The sequence below is a fragment of the Parasteatoda tepidariorum genome, chromosome 6 (genome assembly GCF_982258835.1).
Source record: "Parasteatoda tepidariorum strain Cologne lab strain chromosome 6, Ptep-v5.0, whole genome shotgun sequence".
Classification (NCBI taxonomy): Eukaryota; Metazoa; Arthropoda; class Arachnida; order Araneae; family Theridiidae; genus Parasteatoda; species Parasteatoda tepidariorum.
In genome coordinates this window covers 86203830-86224279 of record NC_141760.1, presented here as the reverse complement: position 1 = coordinate 86224279, position 20450 = coordinate 86203830, and the positions used below count along the sequence as shown (strand labels likewise).

The 20450-nt window shown below is 28.8% G+C and overlaps 1 protein-coding gene across 4 annotated transcripts in view; it reads right to left on the bottom strand.

Moving 5' to 3' along the window:
- Positions 1–14149: 14149 nt before the first annotated feature.
- Positions 14150–20450, bottom strand: part of LOC107446208 (ribosomal protein S6 kinase alpha-5) — a 144198-nt gene continuing 137897 nt past the window's right edge. For all 4 annotated transcript variants that reach the window (XM_043041792.3, XM_043041796.3, XM_043041793.3 and 1 more), the window contains exons 14-15: positions 18669–18902; positions 14150–15888 (exon numbers count right to left, since the gene is read on the bottom strand). In XM_043041792.3, the coding sequence (XP_042897726.1) occupies positions 15070–15888; positions 18669–18902 (1053 nt within the window). In that variant the 3' untranslated portion in view covers positions 14150–15069. The remainder of the gene's footprint in view (positions 15889–18668; positions 18903–20450) is intronic.

The window sequence follows — 20450 nt, the reverse complement described above, 5'->3', positions numbered from 1 at the left end:
ATTCATAATCAATAGTTGGTAGAGCCTCCACGAGAAGGCAATTACAGCGGGAACTCTCCGGGGCATACTTTCCACAAGTCCTTGAGTGACGACTAGTGGTATATTCTTCCACTCGGCCTGGAGAAGACATGTAAGTTACTTCACCGATTTTGGACGGGTAGTACACCCCTTGATTCGGCGATCCAACTCGTCCCAGAGGCTCTAAATAGGGTTCAGGTCCGGGCTCTGGGCAGGCCAGTCCATTCAATTAACCCCATTGGCACCATACCAAGCCTTTGTGACCCTAGCAACGTGACAGCTAGCATTGTCATCCTGAAAGTAACAGGGGTCCACCCCGTAAAACTGCCACAGCGTAGGAAGCACACTGTCATCCAAAATTGTGCAGTAGGCATCGGTGTTGAGCTTACCATGAATGGGAACCAAGGGTCCCAATCCGTACCAGGAGGACGTGACGTATCTCAGGACCTCAGATATAGTCATTTGCATAGGTATCCAAATACTTATTGGTAGACAGTGTATTTCTGTCATTAATAACATGCAATAAAGAATTAAATGCCGATAAATTCGTTTCAGCTCATGATGAATTACTAAAACTACCCCTAAAAAGGACTTTAGCAATAAGGTTGGTCGGTAGGCATTTTATTTACATCGTACTGGAGCTGCACAATGGGCTATTGGCGACGGTCTGGGAAACAACCCTGAGGATGATCCGAAGACATGCCATCGCAATTTTGATTCTTTGCAGAGGGGATGGTTCCTCTTTGGTAGCCCGACGACGACCTGCGCGCGAAGTCGTGCACTTTACGGTAGAACAGTTAAACGAGGATCGATACCACGTACCCTCAGTCCCTACGCAAGCTGATAAACGTGGTCAGCCACCCGCTTACTGACAGCAGTCAGTGATGCTTGATGCGCAGCAACGTTCGCGTTTTTTATGAGTTTCGATCAGATTCATGTCAAAAACAAGTTTCCATGAAAAAAGTTGCCTGATTTCAATTTTTGACAACACTTCGGTATATTTATAATAAATAATTTTATAAATATTAAAAAATTGTAACATAATGTTAAAAAATATCTAACAAATATAACATAAATATTAAAAAATTGTTCAGCTTAGAGTATAACAAGCTTTGTTGAAATCTCAATTAATTAAATCGAATTTTTCTCTCAGAATATTTAAAACTGATCTGAACATAATAAAAACATTTTTTAGTTTTAAATTAAAACCATAACTTTTCAGATCCTAAAACTTTAAATTAAAAATTCTTCTCTAGACAATGAACTACTTTTTTTTCTCGTTATTATTTTTCTTATGATCGACAATACTGGAAGATAATATTAATTATATAACTCATTATGTCTTAAGATTTAATATTGTTAATATTAAAATTGCTAATTGAAAAAAAAAATTTACGATTGAACTAATTATGAATTTTCCCAAATCACTTTAATGTAAAATTTCACCTAATCAAGAACATTACATAAATTTCGAATTGTCCTTGTTATATACAATTAATGTTTTTTTTACAGAAAAAATTTAAAATAAAAATTAAATAATAATAAATCTTTTTAAATGAATAATATTTTTGGAACACGGAATCCTTCCCTAAAGAGTTAGCCAAATCCAAAATCCTTCTAATGTAAAATTTAGTCTTACCCATGAAATTAGAAATAGAAATTACGCAATAATAAATCATAGGAATTGATCGGTGAGATAATATTTTTGGAACAAACCTTTCCTACCGAATCCAAAATCTTTCTAAAGGAAAATTTAGTCTTTTGTAAAGCATTAATTCAATTGTAAAGCGTCATTACTGTATAAGATTTAATATCCCATTATAATACAAACGAATTTTAAAATAACAATTGCATAATAATTAACCACATTAATTCAATCGTAGAAACGGAAAAACAAAACGAGTCAAACGTCTAATAAAAAATATTTATTCATAAAAAATCACGGTAATCATAGATAATAGTAATATATTGTTATTATCTTGTGTGAAAAAAAAATTTTTTAAAAACATTACGTAACGAGAAATGTTTAAAGAATTTTTTTTTTTCTGAAATTGACCTTTGATTAAACTAATTATTTAATACTGAAACTAACATTCTTTTCAAAAGAAGAAAATTTTTATTTTGAGTCTATTGAAGTTAATGCAAATTTCCAACTCTCATTAACATTACCACAAAAATATAAGTATAAGTATAATCTTTTAGTACCGGCTTATCACACCAACAAATTGTCGTTCCCATAGTTACCGGGGAAATTATAGAGCCTTTTATTCCACAAAAAATATAGCGAAATAAAATATGACTTAAAATCGATCAAACTTGACACGTCTTTCATGTAACACGAAAGTGAAAAGGAAATCAAAATTAAAAGTTAAGTGAAAAGATTTTCAAGAAATTTTTTCTTATATTTAATTCAATAGAATTGTATAGCTCATTCATTGTCGCGACTATTCAATTAACAAAATCAATTTTCAACTCTATTTTCCTTAAGTTGCTTTATTTTTCTAACCGCAAATACGCTTCGTTTACAGGGTTATATTACAGTTTCATGGTCTTTTTGGTGATTAAATTGTCCCCGAATTATTTAAAATTTAATATTTATAACGCGGGGATGGCGTTGTTTTTGACTCTATCCATAACTCGCCAACTTTGGATCTCTTTCATTGCTCCTATTGTCTATGTCTAACTATTCATTCACTGATAATTCAAAATTCTTAGCGTTAGGACTACGGGGATTGGATGCCGAAGTGCCCCTCCGTTCGACCATAAATAATTACAAATATCATCCTTTTAAAATGAATCTATTCGTCTCTATAAAGGGTGAAGCTGCTTATTGTTTCATTTTTATTTATATGGCCATATTTTGTTCGTTTTAAAAATATTCCCTAAATAAAGTGATTTTTTTGGGTGTATCTTTTTTTTCCCTTTTTTTATTATCGACGTTGAACAGCCGACCAAATTTTAAGTTTACGGCAACCAATGTTCAATTCCGTAACCTTGTAATTTTAATTTTAAATCCAATACAGAAGCCAAGGAAACTTCAGGATCAAATATTGTGAGAAATTTGGCTTCGTGGAGCACTTTTTTGATGAAATTATCCATCATTTGTCTTACAGGGAGAGGAAAACCACGAAACCTTCCCACGGTTAGTCGGACGGCAAGGGGACTCAAGCCTCCGCCGTCTACCACTAAGGATATTCATACTTCAGCACTGTGGTCGGTGCGAGCCGGGTTCGGAATTCTTATCGACCAACCATCGCTGGGATTCGGACCCGGTTCAAATAATTGGGAGGCGAAAGCTCTGTCCTCTGAGCTCTTTGTTGCATCTTTGAAGTTATCCCTCTTACACAAGGAACACTGTCTCAGAAATCATCACTATTACAACCAATTCTTCCAAAAAAAAACTGGATAAATGTTTCCACAGGTTGGTTCATAGAAAGTGTTAGGAAAATGTGAATGGAGTATTAATACTGTTTTTTATGCTTAACAAAGATTAGCAGTTAAAAAATTAAAAAAACATAGTAAAAAATCTTTTCGAACTGTTAATTACTATTCATTATTTTTTAGGACTGTTTCAAAAAAATATTTCGCTGTCTTTAAATCTGTTTTAAATTGCCATTATACATTGTTAGATACATCTCTAAATAATTTATTTTTAATAACTCCTGGCTTACGTTAATGGCTTCGCTAATTGTGAAGCCTCAAAATTTGTCATTTCAAAAATTTTTAATTAACATAACTAGATATCAAAAGTTTGTGAAAAACTAGGGTCCGGCTTGTTGACCACCGACTTTCAGATAGATGGATACCAGATAGATCTGGGAAGTAAAGGTGGCTTATAAGCGTTAATTACTTTACAGCAATCATGTCCTTGGTCAAAATTGTATAGTTTCCATGAACCCCATGGCCCACAACAAGCAGTTGAGAGGGAGTTAACTCATTCTTTAGTAATCAAATAGAATCTTGAGTAAGCTTGTTATCGATTTTGGGTTACAGCTTAAAAACTGATCGGAATCTGTTCATACTTAACAATTCGTTGAACGGCAATTTTATGTAGAAAATATATCACGTCACCGGCTATTATTTTGTAATTGAATATGGAAGTAGATACCAGTAGAATGAATCCATGGGTGCAAGTTGGAAAAAAGGCCAAGACTGAAAATTTTTTGACTGAAATACCTAACATACACAATACCCCCTCGACATATGCAAACTATCTAAGAAAGCTTTACCATAATACATCAAGTTTAAATACTGTACAAAAAATACTTATTCATCTGTCTTTTGATAAAATAACAACAGGACATAAGAAAGTAGAGCAATAACGTAGTCCTGAAAAATATTTTTAAGGACAGAAAAAAATAAATTCCGATTTCCGTCTTCGGGTCAGTCTTGTTTCCGTCTTACTTCCGGCCGCGGACATTTTCGAAAGACGGAAATCCGTCCTGGGGACGGAAGACTTGCACCCATGAATGAGTCACATAAATAATAGAATGAGTAACATGCTAAATATACACATATTGAGCAAAATATTTTATAAAAAATCAACTGCAAAATCCAATCCTACCTTTAAAATCACAATCAATTTTTTTTTAAATTTTTTTTTTTTTCAAATTTATTTTTGGTAATAATCGCATTTGTCATTTCATATAAGTGGACGAATGAGCATCAATAATATTTTTAGATCTGTCTAAAGACTTAATTGATTCTTGAATCTTATAAAATTTAATAGAATACTCACCTGAATTTATAAGTTCTTCTTCAATTTCGACATCTGTAACATATTTTTTCGTTAAAATTTAACGATAAATTTTATAGTCTGATTGTTTAAGAATTCTAAATTTCGTCTATGAATGCTTGAAATCTTACCGAAATATCTGTTCTATTTGAAGATTCACCATACAATATTTAAATTAATGAATTATATTCTTGAGTGAACACTGAAAGTAAATTCCATAATTCCAACCATTAGCATGACGCATCAATGTCAAATTTTGCAAACGGTTTCAAATAATAAATTCCAGCTTGTCGGATTTTTTATTCCATGATAAATTTTAAAGTTTGATTGTTTAAGAATTCTAAATTTCGTCTATGAATGCTTGAAATCTTACCGAAATATCTGTTTTATTTGAAGATTCACCATACAATGTTTCAATTAATGAATTATATTCCTTAGTGAACACTGAAAGTAACATTCCATAATTCCAACCATTAGCATGACGCCTCAATGTCAAATTTTGCAAACGGTTTCAAATATTAAAATCCAGCTTGTCGGTTTATAAATACCAAAGTATGAGATTAAATACCAAATACGCAACGACGATTTAGCGCACACAACATTTGCATTTATATAGATAAAACATGAAAAAATTTAACGAAAAGCACAAAACATAACATTCCATGAAAAAGAGTTTAAAAAAAAAAAAAAAACGATGCCATTCACAATTCACTGTTCTTAAAATCACCAAAACTAACACCGTGGTGGCCGATGATATCAATTCCTACAATAACATTGCAGATAATTAAACATACATAATGAGCAAAATACGTGCGTGCAAAATGAACAAATTATGGTCTGGTATTTATTTTGAGCAAAAATGTAACATGTTCCTCATTGTCTAATTTCTTTTTTCTTTCTTTCCTGTGATGTAATAACTTTATTTCTTTCAACAGATCAATCCAAACTTATAAACAATATCTTTAAATACTCTGTAACGGTTTCAAATTTGTTATATTTGCTAATCAAGTGAAATTTAATATGGATTTATAATTATTGATAAAACATCAACATCTGCATAGTTTTCGGTTCGTTCCAACTAAATTTTTTTTTCTGTATTTTATATATGCCGGTCATCCAGACATCTAAGGTTATTAGCAAACACCCTAAGGAACTGAATGCGATTCCCTATAATGAAAGTCTTAAGTAAGCAAACTCACGAGCAAACATCGGAAATTATGAATCCTTCGCAAGATATTGAATGCCTGGGGCACCGCAGAGGCGTTTCTTTCGATTCAATAATTCTTGCGTTTACTTTTGCTGAAGCATAGCAATTTTTTTTTATTATTTTCTTTCTACCTGTCATAAAAAGTTGTAGAACATACATCTGAACATGTACATAGATTACTAAAGTTTACCTAAAAGAAAAAGTAAAGCTAGCATCTTTCTTTATGCTTTTCCTTCGCAACAATACGTTAAGAATGAACATTTGCGACCTGGAGATAAAGCATGGTAAAGATAAATACAAGATTTTTTTTCTTCTTCTTTTTAATTAAAAGAAGATGAAGATGAAAAACAAAGACAAGTAATTACGATAAAACAAAGTTTTAATTTATCGTGACTTTGTTCAGACTTCCTTTTTTTTTAAAATAAGTAATCAGATTTTTAAATAAAGAGAATTTCATAAAAAAAAAGAGTATTTTTAATTACAATATTTTTTTATGAAAGTACTAGTTATCTAGATTGAATGAGTCTAAAAAATAAAAATGAAAAATCCGATAAACTTATTGACAATTTATGGATGGCAAGTAAAATAGCTTGGTAGTCAGAAATTTTTTACCAAAATAAAACATAGAACAATCAATGTTAACAAACGAATTTTTAAATTAATGTCTACTAATGGGCTGCGCCCCCTGCTCGCTGACGCTCGCCAACCCCCGAAAATTGCTACTCAATCTTATATGGTCTATTCTATGGTCTATCAAAATTCTAAGAATTCAAAACAATTATTCAAATCCATATAACAACTTTTTTTTTTTTTTAAATTACATATTTTTAGTAAATGCTAAATCAGTAAAATAAATTTGAATTCAAATAAATGACATGTGCTATAGTATAAAATCTTAAAGCGTAACAGCACGACTGAGACTCATTTTTCAATGAATAACTAATAACAATAATAAAACAAATAAATTCGCGATATAAATCAAAAATCGTCAAATAAATTCGTAATATATAAATTCGTGAAAAAAAGCGCTTTCGACAAAATATTATGAATGGAGATCTATCGACAAAGACTACTCACTCCTGCCTAGCTTAAGGTTATTTCAGTTTCCGTTTTTAAAAGCGCTATATGTTGAGCCACCTCAGCTAGATTTGGCATGTGACATTTTCAGCGGCAATCATTGGTCGATTTTCTAGCTTTGCCATTCGGGGAGTTGTAATGAGGCTTTTTTTGTCGCCGTGTAAGAGAAATATATATATATAGATTATTTACTCAAATTAATATGCACTATGCAGTTGGGTGAATATAACTCTATTAAGACAAGATAAATTAGTTTTACACATTTGTTAAAATTAGTTAGGAGTTATAAAAATTAGTTAAACATATGCATAGTACGATGACAATTCAATAATGCATAAACTTTTAGCTTGTGCATAAAAGATTGCTTATTGAACTTCATTTTAACACACAACAAATATAATCCATATCATGTTCACATGACAAAAGATCAGACAAAATCGGGATGAGCTTCGTTTAAAACCGCATAACTCAGCCTCTGGTCATTGACGATAGATTCGGCTATATCCACAAAATATCCCAACTCTTGTCCAAAATAATGATAATTACTTATAAAAGAGATAAGTGTTAATACAACTCAGCTAAGATAGTGTCATATAATGATTTTATTTTAATTTTTTTTAACATAGCCTTTTATTAATACCTATATCATTAAACTTTTTTCAACTAACTAAAGCACATTTTAATTATTTTTAAATTAATGAGTGGTTGTGCTCTAGGCTGTTTTTTTTTTTTTTTTTTTTTTTTTTTTTTTTTTTTTTTTTTTTACGCAGTAAATTTCAGATCGTTCCGCGATCTGAGTTGGCTTATACAAAGAAAATTTATCCCAACTTTAATTCATATTTTCAAAATCCTTTTCAAAAATGAAATAAAAAAATCTGCACATTAAGTCTAGATTTCTTCGTTTTTTTTTTTTTTTCCTGCGATTTAGAATCTCCATACATTCTGTCATTCGAATCACATTTTGAAAGAACCGTGTACTGGGTGTATTCACCAATGGAAAACTGGGGGTTGAGAGTTCGATCCTGGCGACAGATTAAGCAATCACTGCGTGTACGCAGCAAGGTACAAGTTAAATTTTTCGCTAGTTGTGGCGTGATAGTTCAGAGAGATGGATAGCAGCTCAGGTGCTGCCCACGGCGTCTGAGCGAGATCAAAATCATGCAGCATTCCTCTCACGGCTGTTAAAAAATAAGAACCCTGAAAAAAAGGCTACATGTTTGGCTAAGGTTGGGAGATAGGCGTGTACAGCGTACCAAGCGCTTTTGACCTTAAAAACTAATAGTTATTTTAAATTTTTAAATTCTTTGTCAATGTCAATAGGGAAATAAAAAAAGTATGCATATTAGGAGTGTCTCAAATTGATGTTTAAGGAAGAAAAAAAACGTAATCGCAATCTTCCGTATCACTTTTGACGAAGAGGGTAGTAAAAATATCAAAACCAGTTCGATTGCCTGGAGAAATGTTGAAGCGTTTCTATGAGTAACCTTCTCCGTTTCCTCTCGGAATTGAACAATTTTCAGTAATTTTTAATTTCACCTTCATTCGTTCGCATCATGTTTTACTTAATTTTTTTTTTCCTCCTTTAACTAAGAACTAGCCATCCTCAGATCACTAATTTGTTACTTTAGTTCTGACAAGAATCATAAATTTATATACTAAGAGCGGAGGTTTCAGAACTCCCTGCTTGATAACTTTCAAATACAATAATTTTTGTATGCTAGATTAAAAATACTCTATAAATAAAATTTCGTATGAAACAAAACCTTGCCTTTTAAGGATAAGTTGTATGTGTGAAATATTAATTCCTGCTAAATTAAAAGTCCCCATAAATTTTATAATTGGGAATTTCTGTTGTAAATCATACAAATTAAAAAATAAATGTCTCCTAAGGGGCACAGAGAAAAAAGTCTCTTTGCCGACGCATTTTAATTTTTTTGGTTCATTACATAAACAAAATTCTCAATATTAACAAGTATGTATTTTTAGTTCAGCTTTCTTTACTTCTTTTACTTACATACTTATTTGATATCCAACTAATTTTTGCATTAAAAAAAATCACTTCAATTTGCTATCTTAAAATTCAAACATTGCAGAGGAAATATTTTGTTAAAAATTTAATTTTACAATAAAAATTATTTAACGTTACAAAAAATAAATAAACCATGAAGTAAAAATTTAACTCTTTCCCTTTTATTTTGAACAACTTTTTTGATTAAAAACATTAATAACTACAGTAGACTAGACTGAGACTTTTTACAAGAGGCAAGAGGAAAAATAAGCTTTTGTTGTCATCAATAACACTGAATGGTGCTTTCAAAAGTTAGCTGCAAAGTAAGAAAATGAAGTGAAACAGTAGCTAAGTGGTCAACAAAAGCTCTTTCATTTGAAGTACGTCCCAAGATTCTTTAATATTGAATTTTTCTTTTGTAAGAAGGAAGAGAACTTAGCCGGAGGTCGCCCACACATAACTTTATATACATAAAGAGTTAAATCTTTGATGCAGATGAGACACCGATGCCCTTTTGATTTTTTTCTGGCGCTCTAATTACAAGCAAAAAATATTTTTGCATTTTTCATTATAAAAGACAGTCTAATAATTAACTTAAAAAAATCTGTTAGATTATCGGAATTATATTTGTACTAAAATATAAAAAATAAAGTAGCTTGAAATATTTTCTTTTTATTCACATTCAAAAATTTATCAATAGATGGTGTTGTAAATTAAAGAATTTTTAATGATATATAACTATTTATCTTATATCTAAATAACTGCATATAACGGCAAATTTGAAAAATTATAATTATGATTTTGCTTTTAATGCATAAAAAGTTACTGGTGTTTCAAGCTGCATTTCATACCTATAAATTATTAAAATACTACATAATATTTTTCACTTATTTTGACCAAAATTAATACAAAATAATTAAAAAATTATAGAAAATATGTTTAACAAAAATTCTCAATCAAAGGGTTAAACATAAAAGTGAAATGATATTGCCATAACATTGCTCACTTTCAAAAAAAATAATAATTTTTTAATAAAAACGGGAGGCAAATTTTCAGCTAGTTATAAACATACAAAATCCGTATCTTTATTATTAGTATTTCAAAGGTGACCCAGGAACTTGTAACAGCGAAATTCTCGAAATTGTAATAGCGTAATTTGTTGTAATAGCGGAATTTGTAACAAACTTTTTCTGTTAATACAATAAAATGAAAAGAGGCAGAAAAAAAGGGAAGAAGTAACAAAATCAAATATTTATTTTCACATATCTTCAGTGAAAAAGCATATTCACTCTCTATATCAATGTCACATAATTTTTTTTTGTCCTCAACAAGGCAAGTGATGACACAACACCTGAATGAAAAAACATGACTAAAAATTAAAGTAATTCAATCAAAGTGCGTGTAACGTATTATTGCCTGAATATATATAATATATACACATGCAAACATATATAGATATTTATACTCAATTATAGAAAACTCTTTATTCCTGTATTATGGAATGACTTATAAATATATATATATTATTTAAATATCTTATTCTACATGACTGAAAAACACATTACAAATTATGTCAATGTATTGTGGATAACATGTTAAACAAACACTAGAGTGAGAATTTTTTTTTTTTTAAGTTAAGTAACATTTTTTTAATGGTAAATCAACTCTAAATAATTAAAAACATAGTAAATACAGCCTTGAATATCACTTTACTTGTTTCTCTCAATGATATGGAAGCATTTTTGGAATACTGTCTGAAGAAGATTGAAAAAATTGCCAGAAGATTGAAAAAAATAATGTTTACCTGGCTAATAACAAACACAAACATTTAAAAAATAAAACATATTTCTTAAATATAACATTGAATTAAATTTAAATTGTAAGAAGAATTTATTGCCATAGTATTGTAAAAGCAAAACTAATATGGAAAATATACAGCAATATGAAATTAGGTCAACTTTAAATACTGTAAGAAAATTCGGACTAAATGGGTTTTCACTAAAATAAAAACAATTTTACAGATATTTCAGCTAATACACAAATACAATTTAAACACATGTCAATCTTGTATAAGTTTTATATTTTCAACAAAGTTGCATATTATGGTATTTTATCACATATTGCTTTGAAAGAACAGAATTGCTGAATGCGTAATTTGGAATATTAAATTATGAAAGGACTTCATTGAAAGACAATCATTCAAAAATTAAATAATCATGAAAATTTTACAAGCAAAGTAATAAACTAATCTGCCTAAAATTTTGGTATTTAACTGATTTGAAAACTATTTCGAAATTTTTATTCACAATTTTCAAACAAAACGTTTGACATTTTAAACTGGAAGACAGACCTAAGATTTTAAAACTGATTTTAAAAATAATTTAATTCTATTAGAAATAACAAACAACTTAACAACAAACAATTAAGTTGGGATAAAAAATAATTTTAAAATTAAGATATGATGAAAAGAAATATCATTTTGTTAACATTGATGAATAAAAGAATAATTTGTCACTGGTTTTTTAAACTCCTCACCCTTTTTTCAATTAAAGGTAAGCGATACTTTTTTGCAAGAAGCATGCAAAATTTAGAATAAATTGTAACTAAATATTTTATACTTTCAAAGATAAATGCGATTCTTAGGGTTTTTAAATATATAATTATACAAGCAATACAAATTTGTATTGCTTATTTAATTATTGCTTGATTATTTAATTTAAGCAAAATTTGTGATTAAAATTTTTTTTTATCAAGAGTTTAATTTTATACTGTAATGAAATTATGCGCTTTTGAAAATAAATCTAAAGGAAATGAGCATTTGAACACTCGGTCGTCGAGGATTTAATGTTGATATAGTTTATTATGCTGTTTTTTAAATTAAAATACAAAAATATTCAAATAAATTTATACCCCTTGCACAATTATTAAGCATTTAAAGCAACTAAACTAAAATGTTTAAAGATTAATATAATTTGAAGCAATTTAATATGATTTAATATTCGTGTAGATAAATAAATTGCAAATAAAAAATTATAATTAGAACTATTGGAAAATTACTTATTAGCGTTTTCTTTCTTTAACAGAACAATTATAAGTTAAATCTCAATCTAATATACTAATTAATTGCTGAATTGTTAAATATTTAACAATTTTTGTATCCAATCAGAAGAATCTGATAGATCAGGATTTCATTAGATCAAAATTTAACAAATAATTGTTAAAACTAACTAGAATTTAATGTGTTCATTTTCTAGAAAGACAGTTCTAATTACTAGGTTTTATTTTTAAAAAATATCCTCGGATTTGAAAAATACTTTCTCGAAATCTAAAATATTATATATATTATCTCATACATACATTATTTTTAATATATCAAATCTGAAAGAAATACAGAGGCACCAAATTTATTCTAATTATAAGGCATTTATCTTTAATTGGACTTTAAAGGATATGTATTCATTAAAACTATTTTATAATATTATATTCCCTAATTATATTTGTCTTGAAAATATTCAAGTTGTTTCTACACATATAAGAATGCTAACTGAACATAACTGAGATTCTTTTGTTTGACGCTCTACTGTCCAAAACAACAATTTTAATTGGAAGCTAATTTTATAAAGCTGGAGAAAAAAAATTAAAGCAAAAAAGAGAACTTTTTGAAAAAATTTTTGTACATCAATGGAATATATTAATTGAAGAGTAATTTTTATTCAAAATTCATTTTCTTAAAAGCAACTATTAAACAAAGGTATTCAAATTTTTTTATCAAAATTTCTTCCAATTTAGGTAAGTAATCTCTTAATATTTCAATATGTGGCACTACACTAGTTGCACAAAGAATGTTACATTTGAGTTCAAATTTTAACAGGCTCAATTCCATATTTGAGTAGCTCAAATTAATACATTTCATTTTGTAATCAATATTAACAATCACTGATGGAATTTAAGCAGTTCAAGGAATTTAACCCAAGTTTGATAAAACGGGCAATAAATAATATCATAATTGATATAAGCAAAAAGAACTTTTAAAATATTTTATCTGGGATGTACAGGATATATCTCTCACATTCATAGCTTAGACCATTTTAACAAATCTTGATATCAGGTACTTAGTAATCCTGCTTATGCATGAAAATTAATTACCTTATACATTTTACCTAAACCAATGAATATATCAACACTGAAATAAGAATCTGTGACTAGCCAGCGAGAAATTTCTTTCATTTAATTTGATGCAAAATACAAAAGCGATTGTTGCACAGTGCTTTATCACAGTGACATTGATTTACGGAACTTTCACTATGCTTTAAATATGTTCTTTCATTATGATTCTTACTCTATGGGATTCACAGTTCACTACAGAAGCTGCTTTAAATCCAGAGTTAGAATATAAAATTCATGTTGGAAATAATGTTATTAAGTACTTATAATTTTCTACTTGTCTTTTGTAACAGCAATATTATACTTGTAAACACTAAGACACTAATTCCAAAATTTTTAGTGATCATTTAAAAATTCGATTAAGGAAACATCAGATTGACTTTAGACACCATAAATCCCATAGAGATATTAAATTAGCACAGCAGATTTTGATAATTTGTACATTGAATTTTTAAATCAATGCATACTGAATTCAATAATTAAATCATTCTAAACAAATTAGATTCCTTATAAATGTGTTTTCATTAAATTATGAGTATTTAATAAGCATAATAAACATACTTTAAAGACTAGCTAATGAGCTTATAAATTCCATATAATTACATGCATATTAACACAGCTTACATACCTTAAAAAAATATTAAGTTATAAACCTCGATCCATGCAGCAAAACATTGCAAAAAAACAAAACAACTAATAATTGAAGGCTTTTTATGTGTGTTTACAAAGCAATAAATTCACAATCTAAATTTTAACACCAGATTCAATTGTATATTCGCAATCTTAATTATTTTAATACCTAATTCAAATCACGTTTTTCCACGAAACGCATAACAAACTAAGCATTTACCTTAGCTTCAAGGCACATTCTTTAGAACACAGTTACTTTCTATTGCTTTCACAAAAGAAACTTTCTATCACAGCCGTCTTTTTCAATAAATTATTAAATATAATTTAAATCAAACTATTTACATACAAGAAATTTGTCAAAAAGCTTGACAAGTTTCAGGAAAGTGCCTTAAATTGAATATACTTACTCATTGAATTATAATTTTGAATTATCAAAATAGCAATTTCCTTAAATGTTTTGTTGAACATTATATAAATTTCAGTAATTTTTAATACTTCTCTCATTAATAGCATTAAAAGCTAACTTTATTTTTAGCCTATATAATGTTAAACATTAATATGTTTATGAACTTATTCATGACATATTAATATAACTTTATACATTATGCATAAATAATGCATTCTGTAGAATTGATTTAGATAGATTAATGCATTAACAAAGTATTCACCATAGGAAAAACAACTATTTTCCAAGCTCAATCGTATCTTATCACTACACAATGCAAAGTTAACTCGAGGCACTTCAATGGAGGAAAGAGTATTTAATAAATAGTTAATATATTATATAGTTAAATGTAATTTAGCATTTTTTTGAAAGACTTCATGCTTTACATAACCAAATCTGAACAGTCTAACTGGCCCCTATTGCAGCATATTTACATTTTCTTTTTATAAAAAATCTACTTGCAAAACGTTTTACACAATATACTTCATCTCTGTTTACTTTTATTTACAAAAATCTACATATCCCTATGATTTAAGGCAAGCACGAACTTGGTAAGTCTGCTTCAATTTGTAAAATTTACAAAAGGGTTTTTAAAAATCTTTAGGAGAAAAAGAAAAGAAAAAATGCCGGATTCAATTCATTGGCTTCATATAAGAAAATAGTAATAAATTAATGAAATGTGAAATTCAATCCGAGAGACCAGAGAAGATATAAAAAAAAGCTCTCAATTACAGATGAAGTATGATAAAGGCATGCTGAAATTTATAGATACAAATTAGTTACTGTCAGCAGACAGGAGCCACTTTAGATTTTTTAGGTTTTTTAGTGTACCTATTAGCTGGTATTTCGGCAACAACGATACAGTCATCTTCTTCATCCTCAACAGGTAAAACTGTAGGAGGATTCGCATCAAGCTTGCGCTTGGTAGATCTAGTGGTAGGTCTGCAAACATCTATATGATGTTCAGGGGCCTTTCTAGCGGACCATGTAACGGTGCCTCGGAGTGGCTCCGTTTTAGCCAGATCTGGAAGGGTGGATAAATAATCGTGGATTCTTTCCTTGGAATAATCAAATACGGAATGTTCAGAGTCAACAGCTTTTCGTGAGAATTCCTTCTCACCAGAAGAGTAACAAGAGTTGGAAGTCCTGCTGGATGAAATGTCACTACTTAGAGAAGAAGTACTTCCAACGTCGGTGGAACTTTTCTTCTGCTTACGACGCTGAGCCAGCGGTGCAGCAGATACATCCTGCAAGCAAAAGCCTCGTTCAGTTGCTTTGTGAAAGACGTTCATTTGAAAGTTGAGAGCATTTTCAGCTGCCCTTGGAGAGGTTGAGCTGAGGACATTTGGGGTCCAAAGGCAATTATTTGAGTAGAGATCTCGGTTGCTAACCCAAGGATGGGCTCTAAGTTGGTGCATAGTTAAACGCTGTTGAGGATCAACCGTCAACAAACCTTTGATGACTTCTTTAGCTTCTTTGGAAACAACGTCCCACTGTGGACCAGAAAAAGAGAACTCCCCTTCCTGAATTCGTTGCATAATAGCAGAAGCACTCACTTCTCTGCTGTATGTTTGGAAAGGAGTTTTTCCAGAAAGCATAGCAAACTATAAAAGAAATATGTACAAATTTAATTTAAAAATAACAGATATATAAATATCACAATCAAATCACAGAATAAATTTTATGCAATAACACAAACATTAAGTACTAATTATTGTCAAGGGAAACACTGCTATCACACATGTCCGTGTCTTTCTATGTCAACAAACTATTTTATTTTATAACATATTGCAAGATCTGGTGCAAACTTTCACACTTGGCAAAAATAGATATACAAAATGAAACCAAAAATAATGTTAAATTACATATTTTTACTTCAAAATTTTTGCCTATTTCTTGATGTTTTATTGTTACTTAATTTCTCTGGACAAAAGCTTTATATACTGTTTAGTTATTTAAAATGGCTTAGTTTTTATGTAGTACAAAACAGAGAGAAACACAAAAAGTTTAGAATACTTATTTTTATTCCTATTTACTTCACTTTTTTTAACACTAAAGAACAATTTCCTATCATTTAAACTTCCATCATGAAAAAAATCATATTTTAAATTTAATTATACTTAAAATCTGCAGCTATTCTTTCCATGAAAATCAGCAATAACTGTTGAAATCCCAAAAAATTTTATTAATTTAAACTGCTAGCCACTTTTACAATTTATAACAATACGAAATTAATTAACAATCTTAAAAATTCAATTATAGAAACTACTTCAACCTCCTCGATAATAGTATACAATAAGCTTATTATAAGCCTTTAAGCTTATTTTAAAATATTTATGAAAAATGTATCTTACATAGTGTAAAATAAATATATAGATACATGGAGTAAAACAATTTATTTGCACTTATTACACTGATTTATATTTTATACCTAATAGAATAGCATTGCAATTTTATACAAACAATTTTGATATGTATACCAAACTTGAAAAACTTATAGTCTGGAAAAGGTGAATAAGAGTAAAAATAACAATAAATATATAAGCAAAACTATTTTATTATATAACAATAATTTGCTTGATGCTTATAATCATATTCTTGATAAAAGTTCCTTAATGACATCTCTTATACAATTAAAATATTCTATATCAACTTATTCTATGGGCACTTTTTTTAGCATTGTTAAACGTTTCTGTGTGGGTAAAAGGGATGTCTAAATTTCAATTAACTAACAGGTTTTTCACAAATATTAACGAATAAGAAGAAAGTGTATTCTGTAAAAATACATCCATGGTCATATATAAGAATATAGTTTGATAGCAATATTGTTGATACAGATATTTACAGAAAGTACAAAAAGTAAATAGTTAACAAAAAGTAAACAAAGCTTCTTAACAGCAAGCGAATCATGGGAAAAAATGAAATGAACAACATGGACAATGAAAAATTATTTAAAGATATAAATGATATTGAAATTAAATGAAGTTCAGATGCAGTATCCAACTGATCTTGATTCAGTCTCTAACTGATCTTAAGAAAATAGATTTAAGAATCAACTAAAATTTCATTAGCCATTCAAAGAAAGCCAATTTTAAAAATATGAATGCAATAATTCTAGAATATTGAGGAGTAATATTACGTATTATAATGTTCTAAAAGTGTAATGTTCCAAACTATATAATGATACTTTGAATTAGCAAAATATTGACATAGTAATTTTTAAAAATACTTATATATTGAAAACATGACTAGATATAAAATTTTAAACTATCGAACAGCAAAAAGAAGTTTTTAACAGTTTGAACTTATAACATAAAGCTAATTGTGGATAGTAGTAGAAATTCCGAAAACTTCCGTTGAATTTTAAAAACGGAAGATAACTTATAATTACATTTGATTTGATAATACCACATTTATAATGCTGAAGGAAATTTTAATTTTTTTCATGTTTAAGAAATATATGAAGTACAATGAAAAAAAAAACATAAGAAATACAATTTGAAATGTTTTTGAAAATTTACTAAAATTGGTAGGGTGCAAGAAACAGTCAGAAATATCTTGATTGCAGATATAAAGAAATTCAAGACTGTTTTCTCAGCTTTTAATGCTAACAAAAATTTTAAAAAAAGAAAAGAAATCTTAAATTTGAATTAATAATATTTATATACATACTATTTTATTAAAAAATATTAACTGTTCTAAAAACAAACACAGCATACACATAAAAAACATACATTTTAGCCACCAGTCTAAAAAATTATTTTAAAAAATTGTTTTTCAAAAAAAATTTCATCTAGCTGTATCTATGAATTTGCCTATTTTACAAATATTATTTAGATACATCTTAAATCATATGTTTATGAAGGTATACAATGTACTTTAGTTTTTATAATATTAAATTTGAACACTTTTTTTTTTAAATTTAAAAATAGAAATTGGGGGCCTGCTGACCAGAAATGAACAAATTCTATCAGTAATAAAAAAACGCTAAAACCGATAAGATAGGAAAATAACATGTTAATCACTAAGGGGCATTAACTCATTCAATTCATAATACAAAGTCTTGAAAAAACAGTCAAAAAGTTATAGTACAATTCAAACACTCAATATTTTATCTCCTACTTCAGCAGAGAAGTAGGATCCAAATATTTCAAGATTTAAAATAGTCAAAAATCAAGCCAATATGTAAGAAAAATTTAGACATATTGCTCAAATGAAAGTAGATTTAACTTTTGTCTCTTACATCAATTCAAATTTAAAATCTGCTTTGATACAAATAATCAAGTTCAATAGCATATCTGGTATTACTAGATTCATTATTCAGCAAATTACATAAAATAAAAGCATAAGTAATAATTTCTAGATAGAATTTTTTAAAACTTACCAATATAACACCCAAGCTCCACAAATCACAAGCTTCGTTGTACCCGACATTACGACCAAACATTCGAAGATTTGAAGTAACAGGAAGAGCAACATCTAACACTTCAGGTGCAGCATATTGCATAGTGAAACAAGGAGAAACCATAAGTTCATTGTTAGCAAGCTTCTGGCGAGAAAACCCAAAATCTACGATTTTGATGACGGCATTATCAGATGAATCAACAAAAATAAGATTCTAAAGGAGGAAAAAAATTTGCATCAATAATATAAAAAATAATAAGAGCATATAAAAAGTTATATATTTAAATTCATTCTTAAAAAAGAATTTTTTATGTTAAGACCAATTTTAAAAATTAGAAGTTAATCATTATAAATTTTCTTTTAGTAGTTTGCTAAAAGGTAATAAAAATTGTTGATTAAAATTTTGACTACTGAACACTGAATATGAGATAAAACTATAAAATGGTAATACAATACCATTGAAGAGCATAATGAAATGTATTAAGACTATGAAACATGGAAATTAAACAAAAGAAAAAAAATGATTGTACACAACACTAATTCCGTATTTGTGAAATTTAATCCAATATATATGTAGGCTAATTCAAAAAGCCAGCACTTTGCAAACAAATGTCATCTTTTGTTAGGCTTAGTTGCAGTGAGCCTTGTAGTCACCTGAGTGACGTCACCTTGTAGTGAGCCTGTAGTATATATATATATATATATATATATATATATATATATATATATATATATATATATATATATATATATATATATATATATATATATGGTTTTTTCCTTGGAATTCTAGCTTGTAGTCAAAATCCTGATAAGCTCCTTCTTATTGTTCTTGAACTTACTGCAATACCAGCTGCATTCATTTCACATCTAATGGCATCTGATGACATTTTTCTATCTTGAAGGCATAGCCATTTAATTTTTCTATCGGTAGTAGCACTTGTGCATTTTTTTCGGCCAGATTTGGCATCCTGAATGCCAAAAAATACATCGAAACTGTCCTGAAACCAAAATTGATACCTTCCATCAGGGATCTCTTCCCCAACAACGAACCATTTATTTTTCAGCAGGATTCAGCTCCACGCCACACAGCAAAAGTATGCAAAGCATGCTTTCAAAATAAAGGCATAGACATATTACCATGGCCAGGAAACAGCCCTGATCTCAATCCAATTGAAAATTTGTGGCGACGTTTGAAAATTCTTGTACGAAAAAAACGTCCATCCAATAAAAGACAACTAAGTGAAGCTATAATTGATTCTTGGCACCATGTGATTACGAAAGATGAACTCCAAACACTCGTTCACTCGATGAAAAGACGCTGTAAAGCTGTCTTAAAAATTAAGGGTTATCCTACTAAGTATTGATTGTGTAAATATCACTTTAAAAAAATGCAAATCTAAGATAGATCTTACTATTAATTGTATAACTTTTTTTGTAATACAGATATTGTAATACTGTATTTATTATTAAATTCTACATTAAATTACCTTCAATTTGATATATAAATGTTTGCATTTAAGTGAAAATTAATATATTCTACAAGCACACAAAGGTGAAAAACATGAAACTTTCAAAAAGTGTCCACACTTTTGGCCACCACTGTATATACATTATCAGGGTTGCCACTTAAATCAGGAAAAAAAATTCCCTGTGTTTTCCCTGTACATGTTATACGCAATATATTAAGAGGAAACAACAATTATTGTGCTCTTGTGAGAGCTATTATTTATTAGTTTCAATTGCTGGAAAAACAGCTGAA